The sequence below is a fragment of the Camelina sativa genome, chromosome 5 (genome assembly GCF_000633955.1).
Source record: "Camelina sativa cultivar DH55 chromosome 5, Cs, whole genome shotgun sequence".
In the NCBI taxonomy this organism is placed as follows: Eukaryota; Viridiplantae; Streptophyta; class Magnoliopsida; order Brassicales; family Brassicaceae; genus Camelina; species Camelina sativa.
Window position 1 is genome coordinate 11,712,115 of NC_025689.1, and position 19,515 is coordinate 11,731,629.

At 34.0% G+C, this 19,515-nt stretch overlaps 6 protein-coding genes across 14 annotated transcripts in view; 5 read left to right on the top strand and 1 right to left on the bottom strand.

The window, feature by feature from the left end:
• Window positions 1-348, bottom strand: part of LOC104789161 — a 3,299-nt gene extending 2,951 nt beyond the window's left edge. Inside the window, exon 1 of the mRNA XM_010514898.1 lies at window positions 7-348. Coding sequence (XP_010513200.1) covers window positions 7-348 — 342 coding nt within the window. The remainder of the gene's footprint in view (window positions 1-6) is intronic.
• LOC104786579 (probable 3-hydroxyisobutyryl-CoA hydrolase 3) lies at window positions 4,412-7,471 on the top strand. Its single transcript, XM_019245470.1, has 13 exons — window positions 4,412-4,463; window positions 4,609-4,689; window positions 4,760-4,892; window positions 4,988-5,067; window positions 5,160-5,243; window positions 5,351-5,435; window positions 5,534-5,619; window positions 6,345-6,466; window positions 6,673-6,733; window positions 6,840-6,938; window positions 7,005-7,106; window positions 7,206-7,247; window positions 7,324-7,471. The coding sequence occupies exons 1-13, from the start codon at window positions 4,428-4,430 to the stop codon at window positions 7,456-7,458; spliced, it is 1,146 nt and encodes a 381-aa protein (XP_019101015.1). The 5' UTR covers window positions 4,412-4,427; the 3' UTR covers window positions 7,459-7,471.
• On the top strand, window positions 7,815-9,508 carry LOC109132840 (probable 3-hydroxyisobutyryl-CoA hydrolase 3). The gene is made up of 7 exons (XM_019245269.1): window positions 7,815-7,831; window positions 8,136-8,324; window positions 8,531-8,591; window positions 8,698-8,796; window positions 8,863-8,964; window positions 9,054-9,095; window positions 9,169-9,508. Exons 1-7 carry the CDS (start codon window positions 7,815-7,817, stop codon window positions 9,301-9,303), a joined length of 645 nt encoding a protein of 214 aa, XP_019100814.1. The 3' UTR covers window positions 9,304-9,508.
• Window positions 10,465-12,693, top strand: LOC104786580 (tropinone reductase homolog At2g30670-like). Its single transcript, XM_010512012.1, has 5 exons — window positions 10,465-10,714; window positions 10,822-11,029; window positions 11,163-11,379; window positions 12,005-12,111; window positions 12,217-12,693. The coding sequence occupies exons 1-5, from the start codon at window positions 10,605-10,607 to the stop codon at window positions 12,406-12,408; spliced, it is 834 nt and encodes a 277-aa protein (XP_010510314.1). The 5' UTR covers window positions 10,465-10,604; the 3' UTR covers window positions 12,409-12,693.
• Window positions 13,557-15,456, top strand: LOC104786581. Of its 9 annotated transcripts, XR_002038000.1 has the most exons (6): window positions 13,569-13,870; window positions 14,136-14,204; window positions 14,325-14,533; window positions 14,623-14,859; window positions 14,977-15,044; window positions 15,268-15,456. XR_002038000.1 is itself a non-coding variant. In XM_019245858.1 (3 exons), the coding sequence occupies exons 1-3, from the start codon at window positions 13,735-13,737 to the stop codon at window positions 14,883-14,885; spliced, it is 312 nt and encodes a 103-aa protein (XP_019101403.1). In that variant the 5' UTR covers window positions 13,557-13,734; the 3' UTR covers window positions 14,886-14,970. The 9 variants fall into 9 exon arrangements, 2 of the variants coding, with proteins under 2 accessions (XP_019101403.1, XP_019101404.1); XR_767550.2 differs by having other exon boundaries at window positions 13,566-13,870; window positions 14,325-14,859; XR_002038002.1 differs by having other exon boundaries at window positions 13,567-13,870; window positions 14,136-14,533; window positions 14,764-14,859.
• Window positions 16,481-18,168, top strand: LOC104786582 (tropinone reductase homolog At2g30670-like). The gene is made up of 5 exons (XM_010512014.2): window positions 16,481-16,553; window positions 16,659-16,866; window positions 16,959-17,175; window positions 17,666-17,772; window positions 17,884-18,168. Exons 1-5 carry the CDS (start codon window positions 16,489-16,491, stop codon window positions 18,073-18,075), a joined length of 789 nt encoding a protein of 262 aa, XP_010510316.1. The 5' UTR covers window positions 16,481-16,488; the 3' UTR covers window positions 18,076-18,168.

Below are 19,515 nucleotides of genomic sequence, written 5' to 3' on the forward strand. Positions count from 1 at the left end.
CAACACCACATCATCTTCTTCGTCTTCCTCAATGACACCCAGCAGTGCAAGGAAGCTGTTCAGAACCTCTCCTTTGTTGACTTCTTCATCTGAGTCACTTTCACTCCAAGTAATGTAAGACTTCTGCTTGTTCTCACGTGAAGGACAATCAAACTTGGTGTGACCATAACCCTTGCACCCATAGCACTGCAGAGAACTCTTACGTTTGTTGTTTGGACACTCAGACTTGTAATGTCCAAAACCCTCACATTCAGCACACTGTTGTTCTTGCTTGTCACTCTTCCTGATCTCCTTATCAGTATCGGATTTCATGAGCGATGGTGTTCCCTTCCGCTGACCCCTTTCCATCTTGCGAAAGTACTTCTTAACCAACAAGCCCACTTTTTCTTCATCTGCAACTTCCTGAGANCAGATCAATCAAACCGCTTGGAAACGCGCCAAGCAAACGCTTTTATTCAATCTTATAAAAACCTCCGTTTGTTACAAGATATGAACCTAAGCCTTCTCTCTTGTTTATCTAACACAACACCCTGTGTAGATCTAAAAGAGTAAAACACACACTCACCTTCTAAGTCTTTTTTCGAATGCTTAAAGGTTTACAACTCTCACAACTTTATCCCCACGAGTGCTAGCTCTTTTTGCGGCTAGCCCTCGTCACTTTAACCCCACAAAACGATCTATAACCTAGATCTTTCTGAATCCTAACTAAAAGGAAATATTCCTTGTTCCTAAGAAATATCCTTCCTTATCTCTCTCGATCAAATATACTCTCAATAACTTCGAGTATATCTCGATCTCTTCTCCCTTCCTTCTCACGCATTTTGTCATCGCGTCCCGCAATCTTTCTCCACGCCAGCACATCACGCCACGTCAGCATATCAGCACTCTGAGACATTTCGAAGACTCCTGTCACCTTTAGAGCTCTGATGCACTTTCACTGGAGACTGGGCGGTGACGTCATATACATAATTTTAATACAATGTAAGTTATACGAAATATAACACAGCACATGGTTACATATATAGATTAAGTTAGTGTATTAGTTACTACAATATGAATTTTCTTGATCACATGTATAAGTTTTGTGACCAACACCATAATAACTATCTTATTTTATCTTTTGAAATGATCTCATATTCTTCTTTCTTACAACATTGGTACCAAAATCAATACAGAAGACGAAAACGATGAGAAAATTGTAAAAGACAATGAATCTAATTGCTTATATATCACATGAATTTTTGTCGCTTAAATAGACATTAAAAAGAAAGAAGTACTAGTGATCAAGTTAAAATCATATCCCTCACAAATGACACAACATCTATTGGAAATATCGGGTTAAATCTAAATAAAATAAATAGTGGTTATTCTGTTGGTCACATAACTTATGTTTGTTTATATATATGTCACCATACAAATTCGATTATTCATGTAGGTACTGATGCATTTATTTAGTTTAGATGTANCATCTTGCGAAAGTACTTCTTAACCAACAAGCCCACTTTTTCTTCATCTGCAACCTCCTGAGACTCTGCAGGCTTCTATTCTTCTATGGCTTTAAGGGCAAAAGATTTCTCATTTACCTTTTCTTTCTTCTTCAGCTGTATCTCAAACGCCTGCATTATCCCAACCACTTGATTATACTTGAGCTCATCAGAATTCAGCGACACATCTGTAGCAGACCTGTGTGGATGAAACTTGTTAGGCAGACTTCTGAGGAATTTTTTCACCAGCTTCTTGTCCTTATACCGTTTACCCAAGACTACAGCTTCTTGTGCAATACCACTCAACCGACTACTGTAATCAGCGACTGACTCAGTTTCAGTCATGTGCAAGTTTTCAAAATCTGATGCAAGATTGTCCAGCCTTGTACGTTTGACCCTACTTGTACCCTCAAACATGACTACCAGAATATCCCATGCTTCCTTGGCGGCTTCACATCCTTGAACTTGATTGAAGATAGCCCTAGGCAGAGACTTGAAGATAACTGACAGTGCCTGTGAGTTATGTTTGGACTCTGCTTTTTCCTTGACTGTCCATTTTTTCCTGTGTTTAGGAACCATTTCTCCTTCCTCATTCTTTTCTGTCGGATGTGACCAACCATCTTCCACCGCAAACCAAGCTTCCATGTCGATGCTTGAGATGGCCTGCTTGATTGACACTTTCCAAAAACCAAAGCACTCAGGATCGAGTTTCAATGGTGATTGAACCGCAACAAAATCCAGTGATTTCTCCATACCCTTGTCGCAAGATCTCACCTGTTGAAAAAGGATATCAGAACTTTTTATCAGGTGCTTGCTCTGATACCAATTGTAAAGGTATAGAGAACACAGATCAATCAAACCGCTTGGAAACGCGCCAAGCAAACGCTTTTATTCAATCTTATAAAAACCTCCGTTTGTTACAAGATATGAACCTAAGCCTACTCTCTTGTTTATCTAACACAACACCCTGTGTAGATCTAAAAGAGTAAAACACACACTCACCTTCTAAGTCTTTTTTCGAATGCTTAAAGGTTTACAACTCTCACAACTTTATCCCCACGAGTGCTAGCTCTTTTTGCGGCTAGCCCTCGTCACTTTAACCCCACAAAACGATCTATAACCTAGATCTTTCTGAATCCTAACTAAAAGGAAATATTCCTTGTTCCTAAGAAATATCCTTCNACTGTAATCAGCGACTGACTCAGTTTCAGTCATGTGCAAGTTTTCAAAATCTGATGCAAGATTGTCCAGCCTTGTACGTTTGACCCTACTTGTACCCTCAAACATGACTACCAGAATATCCCATGCTTCCTTGGCGGCTTCACATCCTTGAACTTGATTGAAGATAGCCCTAGGCAGAGACTTGAAGATAACTGACAGTGCCTGTGAGTTATGTTTGGACTCTGCTTTTTCCTTGACTGTCCATTTTTTCCTGTGTTTAGGAACCATTTCTCCTTCCTCATTCTTTTCTGTCGGATGTGACCAACCATCTTCCACCGCAAACCAAGCTTCCATGTCGATGCTTGAGATGGCCTGCTTGATTGACACTTTCCAAAAACCAAAGCACTCAGGATCGAGTTTCAATGGTGATTGAACCGCAACAAAATCCAGTGATTTCTCCATACCCTTGTCGCAAGATCTCACCTGTTGAAAAAGGATATCAGAACTTTTTATCAGGTGCTTGCTCTGATACCAATTGTAAAGGTATAGAGAACACAGATCAATCAAACCGCTTGGAAACGCGCCAAGCAAACGCTTTTATTCAATCTTATAAAAACCTCCGTTTGTTACAAGATATGAACCTAAGCCTACTCTCTTGTTTATCTAACACAACACCCTGTGTAGATCTAAAAGAGTAAAACACACACTCACCTTCTAAGTCTTTTTTCGAATGCTTAAAGGTTTACAACTCTCACAACTTTATCCCCACGAGTGCTAGCTCTTTTTGCGGCTAGCCCTCGTCACTTTAACCCCACAAAACGATCTATAACCTAGATCTTTCTGAATCCTAACTAAAAGGAAATATTCCTTGTTCCTAAGAAATATCCTTCCTTATCTCTCTCGATCAAATATACTCTCAATAACTTCGAGTATATCTCGATCTCTTCTCCCTTCCTTCTCACGCATTTTGTCATCGCGTCCCGCAATCTTTCTCCACGCCAGCACATCACGCCACGTCAGCATATCAGCACTCTGAGACATTTCGAAGACTCCTGTCACCTTTAGAGCTCTGATGCACTTTCACTGGAGACTGGGCGGTGACGTCATATACATAATTTTAATACAATGTAAGTTATACGAAATATAACACAGCACATGGTTACATATATAGATTAAGTTAGTGTATTAGTTACTACAATATGAATTTTCTTGATCACATGTATAAGTTTTGTGACCAACACCATAATAACTATCTTATTTTATCTTTTGAAATGATCTCATATTCTTCTTTCTTACAACATTGGTACCAAAATCAATACAGAAGACGAAAACGATGAGAAAATTGTAAAAGACAATGAATCTAATTGCTTATATATCACATGAATTTTTGTCGCTTAAATAGACATTAAAAAGAAAGAAGTACTAGTGATCAAGTTAAAATCATATCCCTCACAAATGACACAACATCTATTGGAAATATCGGGTTAAATCTAAATAAAATAAATAGTGGTTATTCTGTTGGTCACATAACTTATGTTTGTTTATATATATGTCACCATACAAATTCGATTATTCATGTAGGTACTGATGCATTTATTTAGTTTAGATGTATGGGTCATATGTTTATTTGTACACTTCACCATCCTGCTAACAATCAGTTTTTATTAATCAACAAAAAAACATTTAAAATTGACCTAACTATAAGGAAGAAAGAACTATATATATCTTGAATCTCCTAGCTGTTCTGGTATATATTTTCCCCGCAAGAAAGAAGGGGAGAAGATGACAACGTCCACCGAGATGGCCTCTCACTCTCAGGTCTGTTTTCTCCTCTTAACTACGCTCGATGGTTTACAAAAAAAAAAAAAAAAAAAAAAAAAAAAAAAAAAAAAAAAAAAAAAAAAATTTTTNCTACGCTCGATGATCAGCTCTTCTTTCTTTCTCAATCAATATTTGATCACAGATTTTGGTGGAAGAGAAATCAAGTGTTAGAACCTTGACATTAAACAGACCCAAGCAGCTGAATGCTCTGTCCTCTAACATGGTATTGAATTCTTCCTCTTGTTGTTTATTCCTCCATTCCTACATAATTGGTGTGAACCAATCTTTTCTAGATCTCCCGATTGTTGCGACTATTCCGTGCATATGAGGAGGACCCTAGTGTGACACTTGTCATCCTAAAGGGTCAGGGAAGAGCCTTTTGTGCTGGTGGCGACATTCCACCTCTTCTTAGTTACGTCATACAAGGTATATGTCAATATCACTCTCCCATAACCATCTTTATGTTTCCTTGTGCTTATTTTTAGCTTCTACACACTCTTTGTCAATACTACGTGGACTAGGCAAATGGAGACTTGGTGCCGCTTTTTTCGCAGACCAATACACGCTCAACTATGTTCTGGCCACGTGTAGCAAAGCTCAGGTCTCAGCATACATACTGTCCTTTTAGTGAATTTAATTACTCAGAGTGTGTAAGCTCATTCATTCATTTTCCATACCGTTTCGACATTATAGGTTTCAATTTTGAATGGTATTGTCATGGGAGCTGGAGCTGGTGTCTCCATCCATGGTCGATTTCGCATTGCAACTGAGAACACGGTACGTATACTTTTCTTAAACATGTCCAGGCATCGATGACAGATAGATATCGATCTCAATTCTAGAACATGCTCATGTCACTTCCATATTTTATGAGATTTTCCTAGGTTTTTGCCATGCCTGAGACAGCTCTTGGGCTCTTTCCAGATGTAGGAGCCTCCTATTTCTTGTCAAGGCTCCCTGGCTTTTTTGGTAACGAAAGTCATTAATATGTTTTGCATGTCGACAAAACTCGAGCCTCTATAAATAGCCCTCTCATCTTTCATGTCTTGTTCATTAATTTATACCAGGAGAGTATGTTGGCCTCACAGGAGCTAGGTTAGATGGAGCCGAAATGCTTGCTTGTGGCCTTGCAACTCATTTTGTGCCCTCAACGGTATGAAATTCCCTTTCTTACATCATTAGAATTTCCCATGTTTACGCTCAAATTAGGGCTCTTGTAAAATTTAAAGTAAATACGGAGCAAAACTTAATGTGGCCTTTAATTTGATAAATTTTTGGCTCTGCCTCAACGTAACCAAAGTTTCTTGGTTTTAGACTTTTAGTAGTTCTTCCTTTTCAGTAAATACTATTTTATTTTTATTTTATATTATTATAGACTTAATTACTACATGATATTTTGTAGTATTAACAAACTTGTTTCATATGTACTATATAAAATAACCATAACTATTTTTGTAATCTGGTCTCTAGCATTTTTTTTTTTCGAACTAATGGACACTGACAGCTGGTGATGCAAAAAAATTTGTGGGGTTTTTGTTGAACTCGCACATTATATTGTACAAATTAATAATATGTAACAAATCTATCCTTTAATTTGACTGGATTTGTTTGCCAATGACGATTTGAGGTATTTCAATCATATCCTTCACTATAGTTATATGTGTCTTTGGAACAATCTTGTTCGGGGTGCTTATCTTCTGCGGGTTAATGGTTTGTGTTGACTGTTTTCACTTATATAAGTGTAATGGATCGCAAGTCCAAATTTCCTCCGACATTCTGAAAGACGATATACTGCAAATTTTTATTTTTAGCTACTACTGTAAAAACACTATTTGCTTCGCCAAGGATCGTTACTTAGTAAGGTACTCCTTTCCACAGAGGTTAACTGCACTAGAAGCAGAACTTTGTACAGTTGCTTCAAGTGATCCAAGCTTTGCCTCAACAATTCTTGATGCATATACTGAGCATCAGCACGTTAAACAGAACAGTGCTTACCACAGGCAAGTGTATTTATTCCTAAAAACTTTTGTCATGCCAACATCACAAGCATTCTAAGTAATGTGCAAAAGTGTTTCTCTCTTATTGGTTATGAGTACGTTACATATTTTAGTAATTACAACCTTTGTATTGGTATCAACTTTCAGTCGCCCTTTATAGCATTCATGTCATAGTAGCTCTTTAAAAAAAAATTAGTTTCTTTACGCAGGTTAGATGTCATTGATAGGTGCTTCTCGAGAAGAACAGTGGAGGATATCATATCTGCACTTGTAAGTTTTTTTTTCATTATGATATAGGAAATGATGGCTTTGCGGTCATAAGTTCACTGAGATACCTTTAACATTGCACTCTACCTTCATATATTGCATTGGTTAGGAGAGAGAGTTTACTCAGAGACCAGATGACTGGATCTCCTCTACCACTCAAGCATTGAAGAAGGCTTCACCATCAAGCCTTAAAATATCTCTTAGATCGGTTAGTTCCCAAAATGTGTTACATGCAATATAATGAGAAAAAGCTGACTGTATTTATATATTTCAGATAAGAGAAGGAAGACTACAGGGGGTGGGGAACTGCCTTATTCGTGACTATAGAATGGTGTGTCATGTGATGAAGGGAGATTTAAGCAAAGACATAGTGGAGGTTTTGTTGGCTTTTCCGATTGTATATATATATATATATATATATATATATATCTAATATCTTCATTTCGTCATATTATAACTTTCCTTACTAATATAGGGGTGTAGAGCCATACTAGTGGACAAAGATAAGAACCCAAAGGTTTAATAAATTTCTTTATTTGGTTTTTTTCTTTTTTTTGATATGTATATTGTTGATATATTGCTGAAATATATAGTGGGAGCCAAGGCGACTTGAGGACATCAAAGATAGAATGGTAGATAAGTTCTTTGAGAGATTGGAGGGATTGGAGGATCTAAAGTTGCCGCCAAGGAACAACTTGCGTGCTTCATCAATCGCAGCAAAGCTGTGAAGAAGAAATGGTGTGTGATGAGACATTNTCCCTTTCTTACATCATTAGAATTTCCCATGTTTACGCTCAAATTAGGGCTCTTGTAAAATTTAAAGTAAATACGGAGCAAAACTTAATGTGGCCTTTAATTTGATAAATTTTTGGCTCTGCCTCAACGTAACCAAAGTTTCTTGGTTTTAGACTTTTAGTAGTTCTTCCTTTTCAGTAAATACTATTTTATTTTTATTTTATATTATTATAGACTTAATTACTACATGATATTTTGTAGTATTAACAAACTTGTTTCATATGTACTATATAAAATAACCATAACTATTTTTGTAATCTGGTCTCTAGCATTTTTTTTTTTCGAACTAATGGACACTGACAGCTGGTGATGCAAAAAAATTTGTGGGGTTTTTGTTGAACTCGCACATTATATTGTACAAATTAATAATATGTAACAAATCTATCCTTTAATTTGACTGGATTTGTTTGCCAATGACGATTTGAGGTATTTCAATCATATCCTTCACTATAGTTATATGTGTCTTTGGAACAATCTTGTTCGGGGTGCTTATCTTCTGCGGGTTAATGGTTTGTGTTGACTGTTTTCACTTATATAAGTGTAATGGATCGCAAGTCCAAATTTCCTCCGACATTCTGAAAGACGATATACTGCAAATTTTTATTTTTAGCTACTACTGTAAAAACACTATTTGCTTCGCCAAGGATCGTTACTTAGTAAGGTACTCCTTTCCACAGAGGTTAACTGCACTAGAAGCAGAACTTTGTACAGTTGCTTCAAGTGATCCAAGCTTTGCCTCAACAATTCTTGATGCATATACTGAGCATCAGCACGTTAAACAGAACAGTGCTTACCACAGGCAAGTGTATTTATTCCTAAAAACTTTTGTCATGCCAACATCACAAGCATTCTAAGTAATGTGCAAAAGTGTTTCTCTCTTATTGGTTATGAGTACGTTACATATTTTAGTAATTACAACCTTTGTATTGGTATCAACTTTCAGTCGCCCTTTATAGCATTCATGTCATAGTAGCTCTTTAAAAAAAAATTAGTTTCTTTACGCAGGTTAGATGTCATTGATAGGTGCTTCTCGAGAAGAACAGTGGAGGATATCATATCTGCACTTGTAAGTTTTTTTTTCATTATGATATAGGAAATGATGGCTTTGCGGTCATAAGTTCACTGAGATACCTTTAACATTGCACTCTACCTTCATATATTGCATTGGTTAGGAGAGAGAGTTTACTCAGAGACCAGATGACTGGATCTCCTCTACCACTCAAGCATTGAAGAAGGCTTCACCATCAAGCCTTAAAATATCTCTTAGATCGGTTAGTTCCCAAAATGTGCTACATGCAATATAATGAGAAAAAGCTGACTGTATTTATATATTTCAGATAAGAGAAGGAAGACTACAGGGGGTGGGGCACTGCCTTATTCGTGACTATAGAATGGTGTGTCATGTGATGAAGGGAGATTTAAGCAAAGACATAGTGGAGGTTTTGTTGGCTTTTCCAATTGTATATATATCTTCATTTTGTCATGTTGTCTTCTGTAGACGTAATTATAAGGTGTCTTACTTATATAGGGGTGTAGAGCCATACTGGTGGACAAAGATATGAACCCAAAGGTTTAATAATTTTTTTTTTTGTTTTTTGTTTTTTTTGATATGTATATTGTTGATATATTGCTGAAATATATAGTGGGAGCCAAGGCGACTGGAGGACATCAAGGATAGAATGGTAGATAAGTTCTTTGAGAGATTGGAGGGATTGGAGGATCTAAAGTTTCCGCCAAGGAACAACTTGCGTGCTTCATCAATCGCAGCAAAGCTGTGAAGAAGAAATGGTGTGTGATGAGACATTAACCATTGACCAAACCAAGCGAAAAGACCAAAACCCGAAATATCAAGATTAAGTGTTTGAACTCCTTTTGTTTCTTTATATTGTATCAAACAAGAATAAACGTGCGTTATTTCTTCCTTTCTTTCTAGGAGCACAATATCTCATGATTCAATTAAGTCTTCCTAGTCTTTCCGAATTTTTTTTCGTATACGTTAACAACGTCTAATCTTTATATGAATTGTTACTCTCGAAATTAGTGCTAATAATATGAGTATATGACTGATTGGACCATGATAGCAAAACCACGTTTTTAGTGTTCGGTGTTACGCGTCAATCCAACCCACAAATAAGGGTCGACTATGATTGTGGGGGGAAAAGAAATCTTTTGATAACGTAATTTTTTGTTTGTTTGAAAAGATGGGTCGACTAAGATGTACAAGACATATTTCTAAGTAAACTGAGACAATAAAAAAATACATGTTTTAGGAAAACAAGGGAAAAATTACCAATATATCATGACGAAGGTTGTTAGGCACATGCATGTAGTGTCAACGTTGGCATGTCTTACACATTCCTACTCTAGCATCAATTACACATGAAAACGTTGACACTACATGTGCCTAATACATTATAGTTCGCTAAAGCTTTAATTATCAAGAAAAAACTAAGGAAGGAAAAACAATTTTGAAGAAACACCAAACTGTGAAATATTTTTATTAATATGAAATTATAAAGAAAGAGAGTTGCACAAAGTTGAAAAGAACATGCTGCATCTTCATACACGGAACCTTCGGCATGGTACACGGATTTTCCAGTCTTTGTTTTCTATTTGTCAACTTTCGCTTGAGTCTTTTTTTCTTTTTCTTAACGATCATTTGAGTCTTCCTATATATATAGTTTAACCATGTTGATAATTTATAGATGATACTATTTATACCAATAAGTTTTTTGAAGTTAAGATATATGATTTAGCACATAACTTAGATATAATGAGCACATAACCACTAATATATAATGAGCTATTATTTATCATGTGTTTTACAGTATGTGTAGTACGTAGATGTGTTGAACATATTTATTTTTAATTAATTAGCATATGTAAAATTTATGTTCCAGTTGATTTAAAGTAATTTTTTAAAAGTCTCCTAAGTTTCTTTTAACATGAAAATTTATTTTAATGGCTTTGAAGTAATTGCACTAACTTTCTTTAGTCTCTGCTTAGTGTCTCTAATCTCCGAAAGGTCATTTAGTAAGTACTGTCTTATTTTATCTACTTAACTCTATATATACTTAACATGTGGTATCGCTACATAATTGATACTCTCCGGCACACAAAAAAAATGGATAAAAGATGGAGTCTTCAAGGTATGACGGCTCTTGTAACTGGTGGAGCCAGCGGAATCGGGTGCGTCTTTCTTCTCTCTAGCTATACCATATTTTTGACCCATTGTTCTGTGTTATATTTAAGATGTTGTTTTATATATCTATTCACTTTTTTTTGGAATGATTTAGGCATGCTATAGTAGAAGAGCTAGCTAGTTTTGGAGCCAGAATCCATGTATGCGATATATCTGAATCACTGCTGAATCAAAGTTTAAGCGAATGGAAAAATAAAGGATTTCAAGTGAGTGGTTCAATCTGTGATGTATCCTCTCATTCCGAGAGGGAAAAACTTATGCAAACCGTCTCAAAGATGTTTGATGGCAAATTGAACATCCTTGTAAGTTAATTTTACTTTTCTAAACTACATATATATCGATCACAAAGTAAGCATATTCTCATATAGGAAAAGTATACCTATTAAAAGTAGTCACATGTAGGATTATTTTGTAACCCATTTTTGTTCAACATAGGTGAACAACGTTGGTGTAGTTCGTCCAAAGCCAACAATAGAATACGTGGCAGACGATTTCTCGTTCCATATTACAACAAACCTGGAATCTGCATATCATCTTAGCCAACTTTCACATCCTCTCCTTAAAGCTTCTGCATATGGAAGCATCATATTTATTTCCTCTGTTGGAGGAGTTGTATCAATGGAGTGTGGATCCATCTATAGCTTAACGAAAGGTACATATGGACTGAGTAAATATTAATCAATATAGAGATTCTCAATTATACTAGATGTACGTAATAGTATTGTGAATATAAATATATATATACGAAACATATAAATACTTTATCTTTATATGTTGAGTTAACATATAAGAGAATTTCATATATGTGTATAATGTTTAAATGATGTTTGATGAAAACTGGATTTTATGCTGGGTTACTTTATTAAGTTGTTTTAGGCTTTTAGCTAGTCTTGTATGACAAAATTAATAGTTAGAATGATTAGATTGAGACATTTATCTTGCTTTATGATCTCATCGTAAATCATATATGAGATTTATAACATAGTAAACTGATGCATTGAGATATTTGGAAATACATTTTTTCTAAACATATTCAGTTTAAATATAGGGGTTTCGGGTTTCCATTCATATTCAGTAACAAAATTACAGAGAGGTATTTATTTGTATTGATACACAAATATGACATATCTAAAGCTATTTAATTATCTTGATTGATCACTAGTCTTACTCCAAAAGCTATTTCCAACGATTACTGGATCGGTTGTCCTAAGAAGTTTAGTTTTATCTGGGATTCATAACCGTCTCGTAGTTTATCTTTTTCGTTTTGGTAATTGAAGGAGCTTTGAATCAATTGGCAAAAACTTTGGCCTGTGAATGGGCACGAGATAGCATACGAACCAACTCAGTTGCTCCTAATTTTATCTATACTGCAATGGCTCAACCCGTAATTAATGATACTCTCCAGCTCTTTCTTTTTTCTTTAATTTTCAGTTAACAATATACACATTTTATTATTATGTCTTACAATCTTGTGAAAAATATAATTCAGACTTTGGAAGACGCCGATTTCAAGAACAGTTTGTTTAGTAGAATTCCACTTGGTCGCGCTGGAGAGCCTAAAGAGGTTGCATCACTTGTGGCTTTTCTGTGTCTACCTGCGGCTTCATATATTACTGGTCAGACCATTTGTGTTGATGGAGGTCTCACTGTCAATGGTTTCTCCTATAAGCCACATGCTTGAGCCGAGACTTGTGTGTGTTGGTGACGAACACATCGTACAAGAACTATAATAAAATTGATCCTTTTGAAACTATATTAAATAAATAATGAATGTGTTCTAAAACTTTAATAGGCACCCGCAATATGGGTATGGTGAATGTAGAACATGTACAAGCAAGCCTTTGTCAAAAGGAGGTGCTCTAAGTGTTAGAAATATGAGGGCTCAAAAATCCCTTCTGATCTATTACTTCATAATTCATCCCAAAATTCAAATATCAAATTTTTCTCTTCTAAGTTCTCTCAAGCTTTCTACAAATTTTCTTAGAAGTTTTATTTATTTTTCTTTCTTAGCAACAATTGAAAAATCTGAAATTTTCTGCTGAAGTAGAGAAGGCGAGTAGTTTTGTCTTTTGTGCTTATTCTATTTACCTTGTTTATTTTTATTGCTAATTTAATAAATATAGATAAACCAATCAATGTTATAATAATTTGGCCACTAAAACCAAAAGAATATATCTATAAGTCGAATATTCACCTAAATTTTTTTAGAAAACGTGCAATATTCTAAATATATATTCATTATACCTTTTATTTAAATAATTATCAAAATTGATGCGTATCTTCATACACGGAACCTTGGAGTCTTGTTCAACTTTCATTGGAGTCTTTTTTTTTTTTTTTTAGTCTTCCTTTGTACTTTTCTCGACCATGCATGCATTGCATGTTACTAATCTATGTCTAAGTCGTAATAGAAGCTGTCACTTATTCGATTCTTTCGCTATTACTTTAATCCCCCATGCAAATTTGTCCGCAATGATTACATTATTCTTTATTTTCCAGGTACTTACTTACCTAACCTATGTACCAGTTTGGCTTCTAATCTATGTATATATACACCGAACCTATGTATTAATTGTTTTGGAAAATATTGTCAGATAATACTTTTTATACCTATTAACTTTTAGTTAAGATGTACTCCAACTATATCATATATTCTCTCCGTTTTAAAATACATGATGTTTTAACTAAAACTACGCAGATTAAGAAATATTTATTTTTAAAAAGTTTAACTAATCATAATATAAAATATTAAATAAATTTAAAATTTGTATAGAAACTTGAAAACATCTAATATTATAAAAGCACTACAAGAAATAGGATGGAAGACGTCGGTTTATTAACGTCACTCGTTAAACCGACTTTAACTTTTTTAATAAGACAGGATTTGGCGTCATTTGATAAACCGACTTTAAATTTATTATTTTTAATGAATGTAAAAAGAGGAATGTTATAAATTTCTAACTCTCCTCCGCCGTAGTATATTCATTATAATCCCCCGTCTCCAGCAATGTACTCGGAGGCCCAAGCCGTTCTTTCGTCATCTTGTTCCCTTCATCCTCCACTGGTCTTCTCAACATCGTTTATGGCTCTTGTCTATGCTCTCTCGCATTTTTCCCTCTTTCAGCGATTCTTCTTCGTCTCCGGTGAGTGTTATATAATTTGGTGTTAGATTTAGGGATTTGATTTGGTTCGTCGATGAAATTGGAATCAATTCGGCGACGATTCCGTAAAAGATTCTGGAATCGTGCTCTTTGTGTGTTTCGTGCTTGGGAATAGCTCCACATTCTGAAATCGTGTTCTTGTTTATGGTGCTAGTAGTCGCATTTGAGTTTGATTTCTGGATCTTACGAAGTGTTCTTCGTGACGTTATTGTGTTATGTATTCTGATTTTTTGGTTTAATTACTTAGGAGTAAATTGAGGAACCTAAGCTAGAAGATGTGATGCGTAGTGCACTACTAGTGCTGCAACTAAAGATGGTACAATGATTTTGATAACTTTGAATGAAGCTTGGGCAGCTTCAGGATCTGTAATCGATCTCGTCTTTGAGAGTTTTAGAATTGGTAAATGATCAAGAAAGCTTTTGATGTGCTGTGTAGAGCTGCAACTAACGCTGGTGATAATTTCTTTGGATGCTAAAGAGTATTCACGTTGAAATGCATAAGCATTGTTTCAGACTTGAAACAAAAGGTGTTGATTTCTCTGGTGGCGAGGCTAATTTCATGACTCGTTCTTATTTGAAAATGATATGCAGAAGAATCATTTTTCTTCGGATTGTTCTTGAAAAGGTTAAAGCTTTGTTTTCACGGTATGTTTCTTACACTCTTGGTAACTTAAAGCCACAACTTATTGGTTTGTATATTGAGTGATTCATTGTCTTCCCTTTATGGTCTCCAGGATGCTGATGTGATCTGGGTCAGGAACTTATTTGTTTTTCAAAGCTTTATGTATTTAATGTTCTCTTATGATTTTTTTTTTGATGAACTGCATTTGATTGAGAACTCTTGTGAGATCATTCACATACTTACGAAGCCTCAGTCTGCTTGGCAGGGAATATTGTGTTCTTTTTGTTTGATGAACTCACAGGACACATATGTCATGCACTTTGGGAGGCTAAGCGTGGCGTTTTCCAAGGTACATATAGTATGGTATTAGCATGAAGAACTGAGCTAGAAATTGGTTGATATAGGTGTTGGAGATGGGATGATCTTATATTTTCTATGGTCGTTGTTGAATTGTTCAACATTGTAGCATGGTGATTTTCGTTGGTCTCTGCATCTGCGTGAAACTTCTATGAAGCCAACCTTCTCCGTAAAAAGGTACAACAAGTGTTCTGTAATCTTTAGGCATATGTTTATTTCATGAGATATGTATTAGTATTGTCCTTTTATCTATATGTTTTCATTTAAAGCAATAAATAGTATGATAGAGCAAGTTATCATTACTTCTTAAAGTGCTCATGAAATCAGAATTGCATTTTGGATTTGGTTTGATTCTTAAGCTGCTCATGATTTATAAGACTGTTTTTATGATTGATTTCAGATCTTACAAGAGCTCTGGTTTGAATTTGGAAGAGCTGCACACCGTGTTGCTGTTTTTTAAGCTTCAGAATTCAGACAAATAGCAAGGCTCCAGTTTTAATTATGTTATGTATTTTGTATTTCCATGATTTTTTTTTTTTTTACAGCCATGATATTGATGTTTTAATGTACAAACTACATTTAAATTTTATATGAATCAGTTGCTGTTTCAAAGTTTATTTTAAATTGAATTTTATGTTTATTTGATACAAATATAATAAATAACAGTATATAATCAATGATTGGATAGTGTCGGATGTTAACTGACGTTACTATTTCAACAACTGACGCTAAATTTTCGTCGCTAAACATAACGACGGTTTTAAATCCGACATAAAAAAATTTTACGTCAATGAAAGTTACATCGCTTTCGTAACCGACGTGTATATATTTAAGTCGGTTTATTACCGACGTGAGATATTGAAAAAAGTGACGTAAGAAGCCGTATATTTTGTAGTGAAGGAACTAAAGAAGGGAATAACTAATATGATTTATTACATACATAATTAATACTCCCTCTGTATCAGAATAGATGATGTTGTAGGATTTTATTTTGTATCAGAATAGATGATTTTCTGTATACTTTTATCAATTAATGCTAAGAAATTGTAAAGTTCAAGAATCATTAAATGGAAATTTAAGAGTTTGATGAAATACTATTGGTTAATAATTATAAAAATATATTATTATAAATAGATAATACACTTATTGTTAAATAATAAATGTTTTTCTTGATTCATGTAAAAATCCTAAAATATCATCTATTATGATACAGAGGGAGTATTATTTATTACGTACGTAGATGATAGTAATGTACAAGAAAAGCAATAACATAACAAACATTTAACACTCAAATCATTCATATAGCAATTCGACATTCACATAAAAATATTATAACACAGACAAGAAATTCATTTATTTTGAACCATTTTTACGAATATAAATCAGAATACTATTTTTTTTTGTGTAAATAATTTACTTGATTTATCGTTACCAAATTTCAATTTTTTTTCCTTTTGATATAATTTCTTTTTACTTTGCGTCATTGACATTTTTCTTTTATTGCCGCATCATGTCTCCGCTCTCCGAAGGGTCACCAGCTAGTATTATATTATTTTATTTGTCTCTATATAACATGTGGTATATCTCTAGTCATTGATACTCATAGGCACACACACAAAAAATGGATAAAAGATGGAGTCTTCAAGGTATGACTGCTCTTGTAACTGGTGGAGGCATCGGAATTGGGTTGGTCTTTCTAATCTCGAGCTAAATCATATTTGTGACCCATTGTTCTGGATTTTATTAAGATGTTATTATATATACCTTTTTTTTTTTTTGGGAATGATGTAGGCATGCTATCGTAGAGGAGCTAGCTGGTCTTGGAGCTAGAATCTATGTATGCGATATATCTGAAACAATCCTCAATCAAAGTTTAAGCGAATGGAAAAAGAAAGGGTTTCAAGTCAGCGGTTCAATCTGTGATGTATCCTCTCGTTCTGAAAGGGAAACACTTATGCAAACCGTCTCAAAGACGTTTGATGGCAAGCTGAACATTCTTGTGAGTTAATCTTACCTTAAAGAAACTAAGCATATTCTCGTATAGGAAATATACATACTAAGTACATATTGATTTATCTTCGTTCAACATAGGTTAACAACGTTGGCATGGTTCGTACAAAGCCAACAATTGAATATGTGTCACACGATTTCTCCATCCATATGTCAACAAACTTGGAATCTGCTTATCATCTTAGCCAACTTTCACATCCTCTCCTTAAAGCTTCTAAATTTGGAAGCATCATCTTTATTTCCTCAGTTGCAGGGGTTGTATCAATGGAGTGTGGATCCATCTATAGTTTAACTAAAGGTACATACACTGACTATCAATCAATAGAGAGAATTTTTATTATACTAGATGCACTATTATTGATATCTTCTTATATAATTCTAAAAAAAAAATTAATTCTAACTTTAAAAATCTTTCTACTACGTATATGAACAAGAAAAATTGTTTAAATTATATTAAAAAAAAAATTAAACTACGTATTTACTCAAAAAAAAAAAAAATAGGAATTGCAAAATTATACTAATTCTAATCATTTAAAATTATATTCATAACCCAGAAAACACAAATACAACTCAACATATATATATATATGATCTTAGTGTCAAACGAATACAGTGTCAAATTTAGACAGAAGTATCGATTGGTACGTAAGCAAGACCAGTTAAGCTATTTAATTATACTAATGGATCACTATAGACTTACACTCATTTCAATAAAGGTCTAATTTTCTTTGGGATTCCTAATAGATGTCTCGTACGTGGTTTATCTTTTTCGTTGTCTGTATGTGCAGCTGCTTTGAATCAACTAGCAAAAAATTTGGCATGTGAATGGGCAAGAGATGGCATCAGAACCAATTCCGTTGCTCCTAATTTTATCCACACTGTTATGGCTGAACCAGTAATTAATGAAACTCTCTCCAGCATTTTTTTTAAATTTTGTTTTTAACTTCCAGTTAACATCATACACTTTTCATTCTTATTACTTACAAATCTTGTGAAAAAAAATCAGTTTTTTGAAGACGCCGGTTACGAGAAGAATTTAGTTAGTAGAACTCCACTTGGTCGCGCCGGAGAGCCTAAAGAGGTTGCGTCACTTGTGGCTTTTCTGTGTCTACCTGCAGCGTCGTATATTACTGGACAGACCATTTGTGTTGATGGAGGTCTCACTGTCAATGGTTTCTCCTACAAGCCAGATGCTTGAGCCGAGACTTCTGTGTGTCGTGATGCAGCGTACGAGTCTATTTACGTGTTGGGTTTTCTTTTTATGTTACAAAATGTTAAATTGAGATCATAAAGCAGGTTAATTATATCATTTTCGCTAAAAGCCACAAATAATTGATTTTTTTCTGTCAAAAACCAAAATCGCGGAATTTTGTTTTTCTCACAAAAATCGCAAAATACTGTTTTCCCATCGAAACAAAAGAAATGTCGACTGCATTTTTTAGCCAAAAACATATAATAAACAAATAGGGAAGAATAATGTAGAATACCGTCTTTCACCAAAACAACAAAAAAATTGTGGAATTGCGTTTAAATCTGTCAAAATGTGAATTCACAATTTTGGTAAAACAATATTGGAATACCGCTTTCCGTCAAAACCTAAAATTGCGATTAGTTTTCGTTAAAATTATTTAGTTGTAAATTAAATTAAGATCATAAAAATATCATTAAGATGGAGGCATGTCCATTTTAATCATTTTGATATGATATACATTTAGATGCAGATGCATATCTCCTATATATTAATAGAGAAGCATTCTCAAGAAACTGCTGATGTGTTATCGTTAGAGAGCTCGAAACACTGGTGAATTTATTACCCTCATTTTTATAGATATTTACACATAATTGCTATTGAATGATTCATGAATATTTCTTTTCAAATTATTATAAAAAATCAAACATTTCAATTTTAAAATTTATTTTAATCATTTTATAATATATTTAATTATTAAAATATAAAATTATTAGATTAAAATGTTTTCAAAACCCGAAATTATTCACCTATTGAAAAAAATTGATTACTATTCACATATTTAAAGTTTCTAAAATAAAATTATCGCAATAATCATTATTATAGACAGTTGACTTATTTAATACCATTGGTATAATATTTCACGGGTGAAACATATTTTTACACAAAATAAAAGAAAATTTAAACAAAATGAAAAATCTTGCATAGATTGAAGAAAGAGCGGATTATATGATCAGTTGATACATAATATTTTAATTTAAACATACTCTCACGGGTTATATATTTTGTTTTCACACAAACAAATTTTAGATCCTAAAAAATAAATTTACTCATAACTCTGATTTTATATGCATAGATTTATCCCTCATATAGTGCGGGTTGTTACCTAGTACATACATATAAACAAAGCAAAAAGATAAAATGCATTCAAATGAAGCACCTAGATGCATAACCAAATATATAAACAAACCAATCATGTCTCATGTGCACAAACTGTTGGATAAGCTTTGAATCTTGGAGTCCAAGATATCCTTATAAATGAGAGATAAGGACAAGAGAGAGACTCAAGATATGTTCAAATAGAAATAGGAGTTATTTAGTTCTAAGTCTTAATAGGAATAGGAATAAGAAGCCTCTATATATATCAAGTGTTGAGTTGTAACATTGATA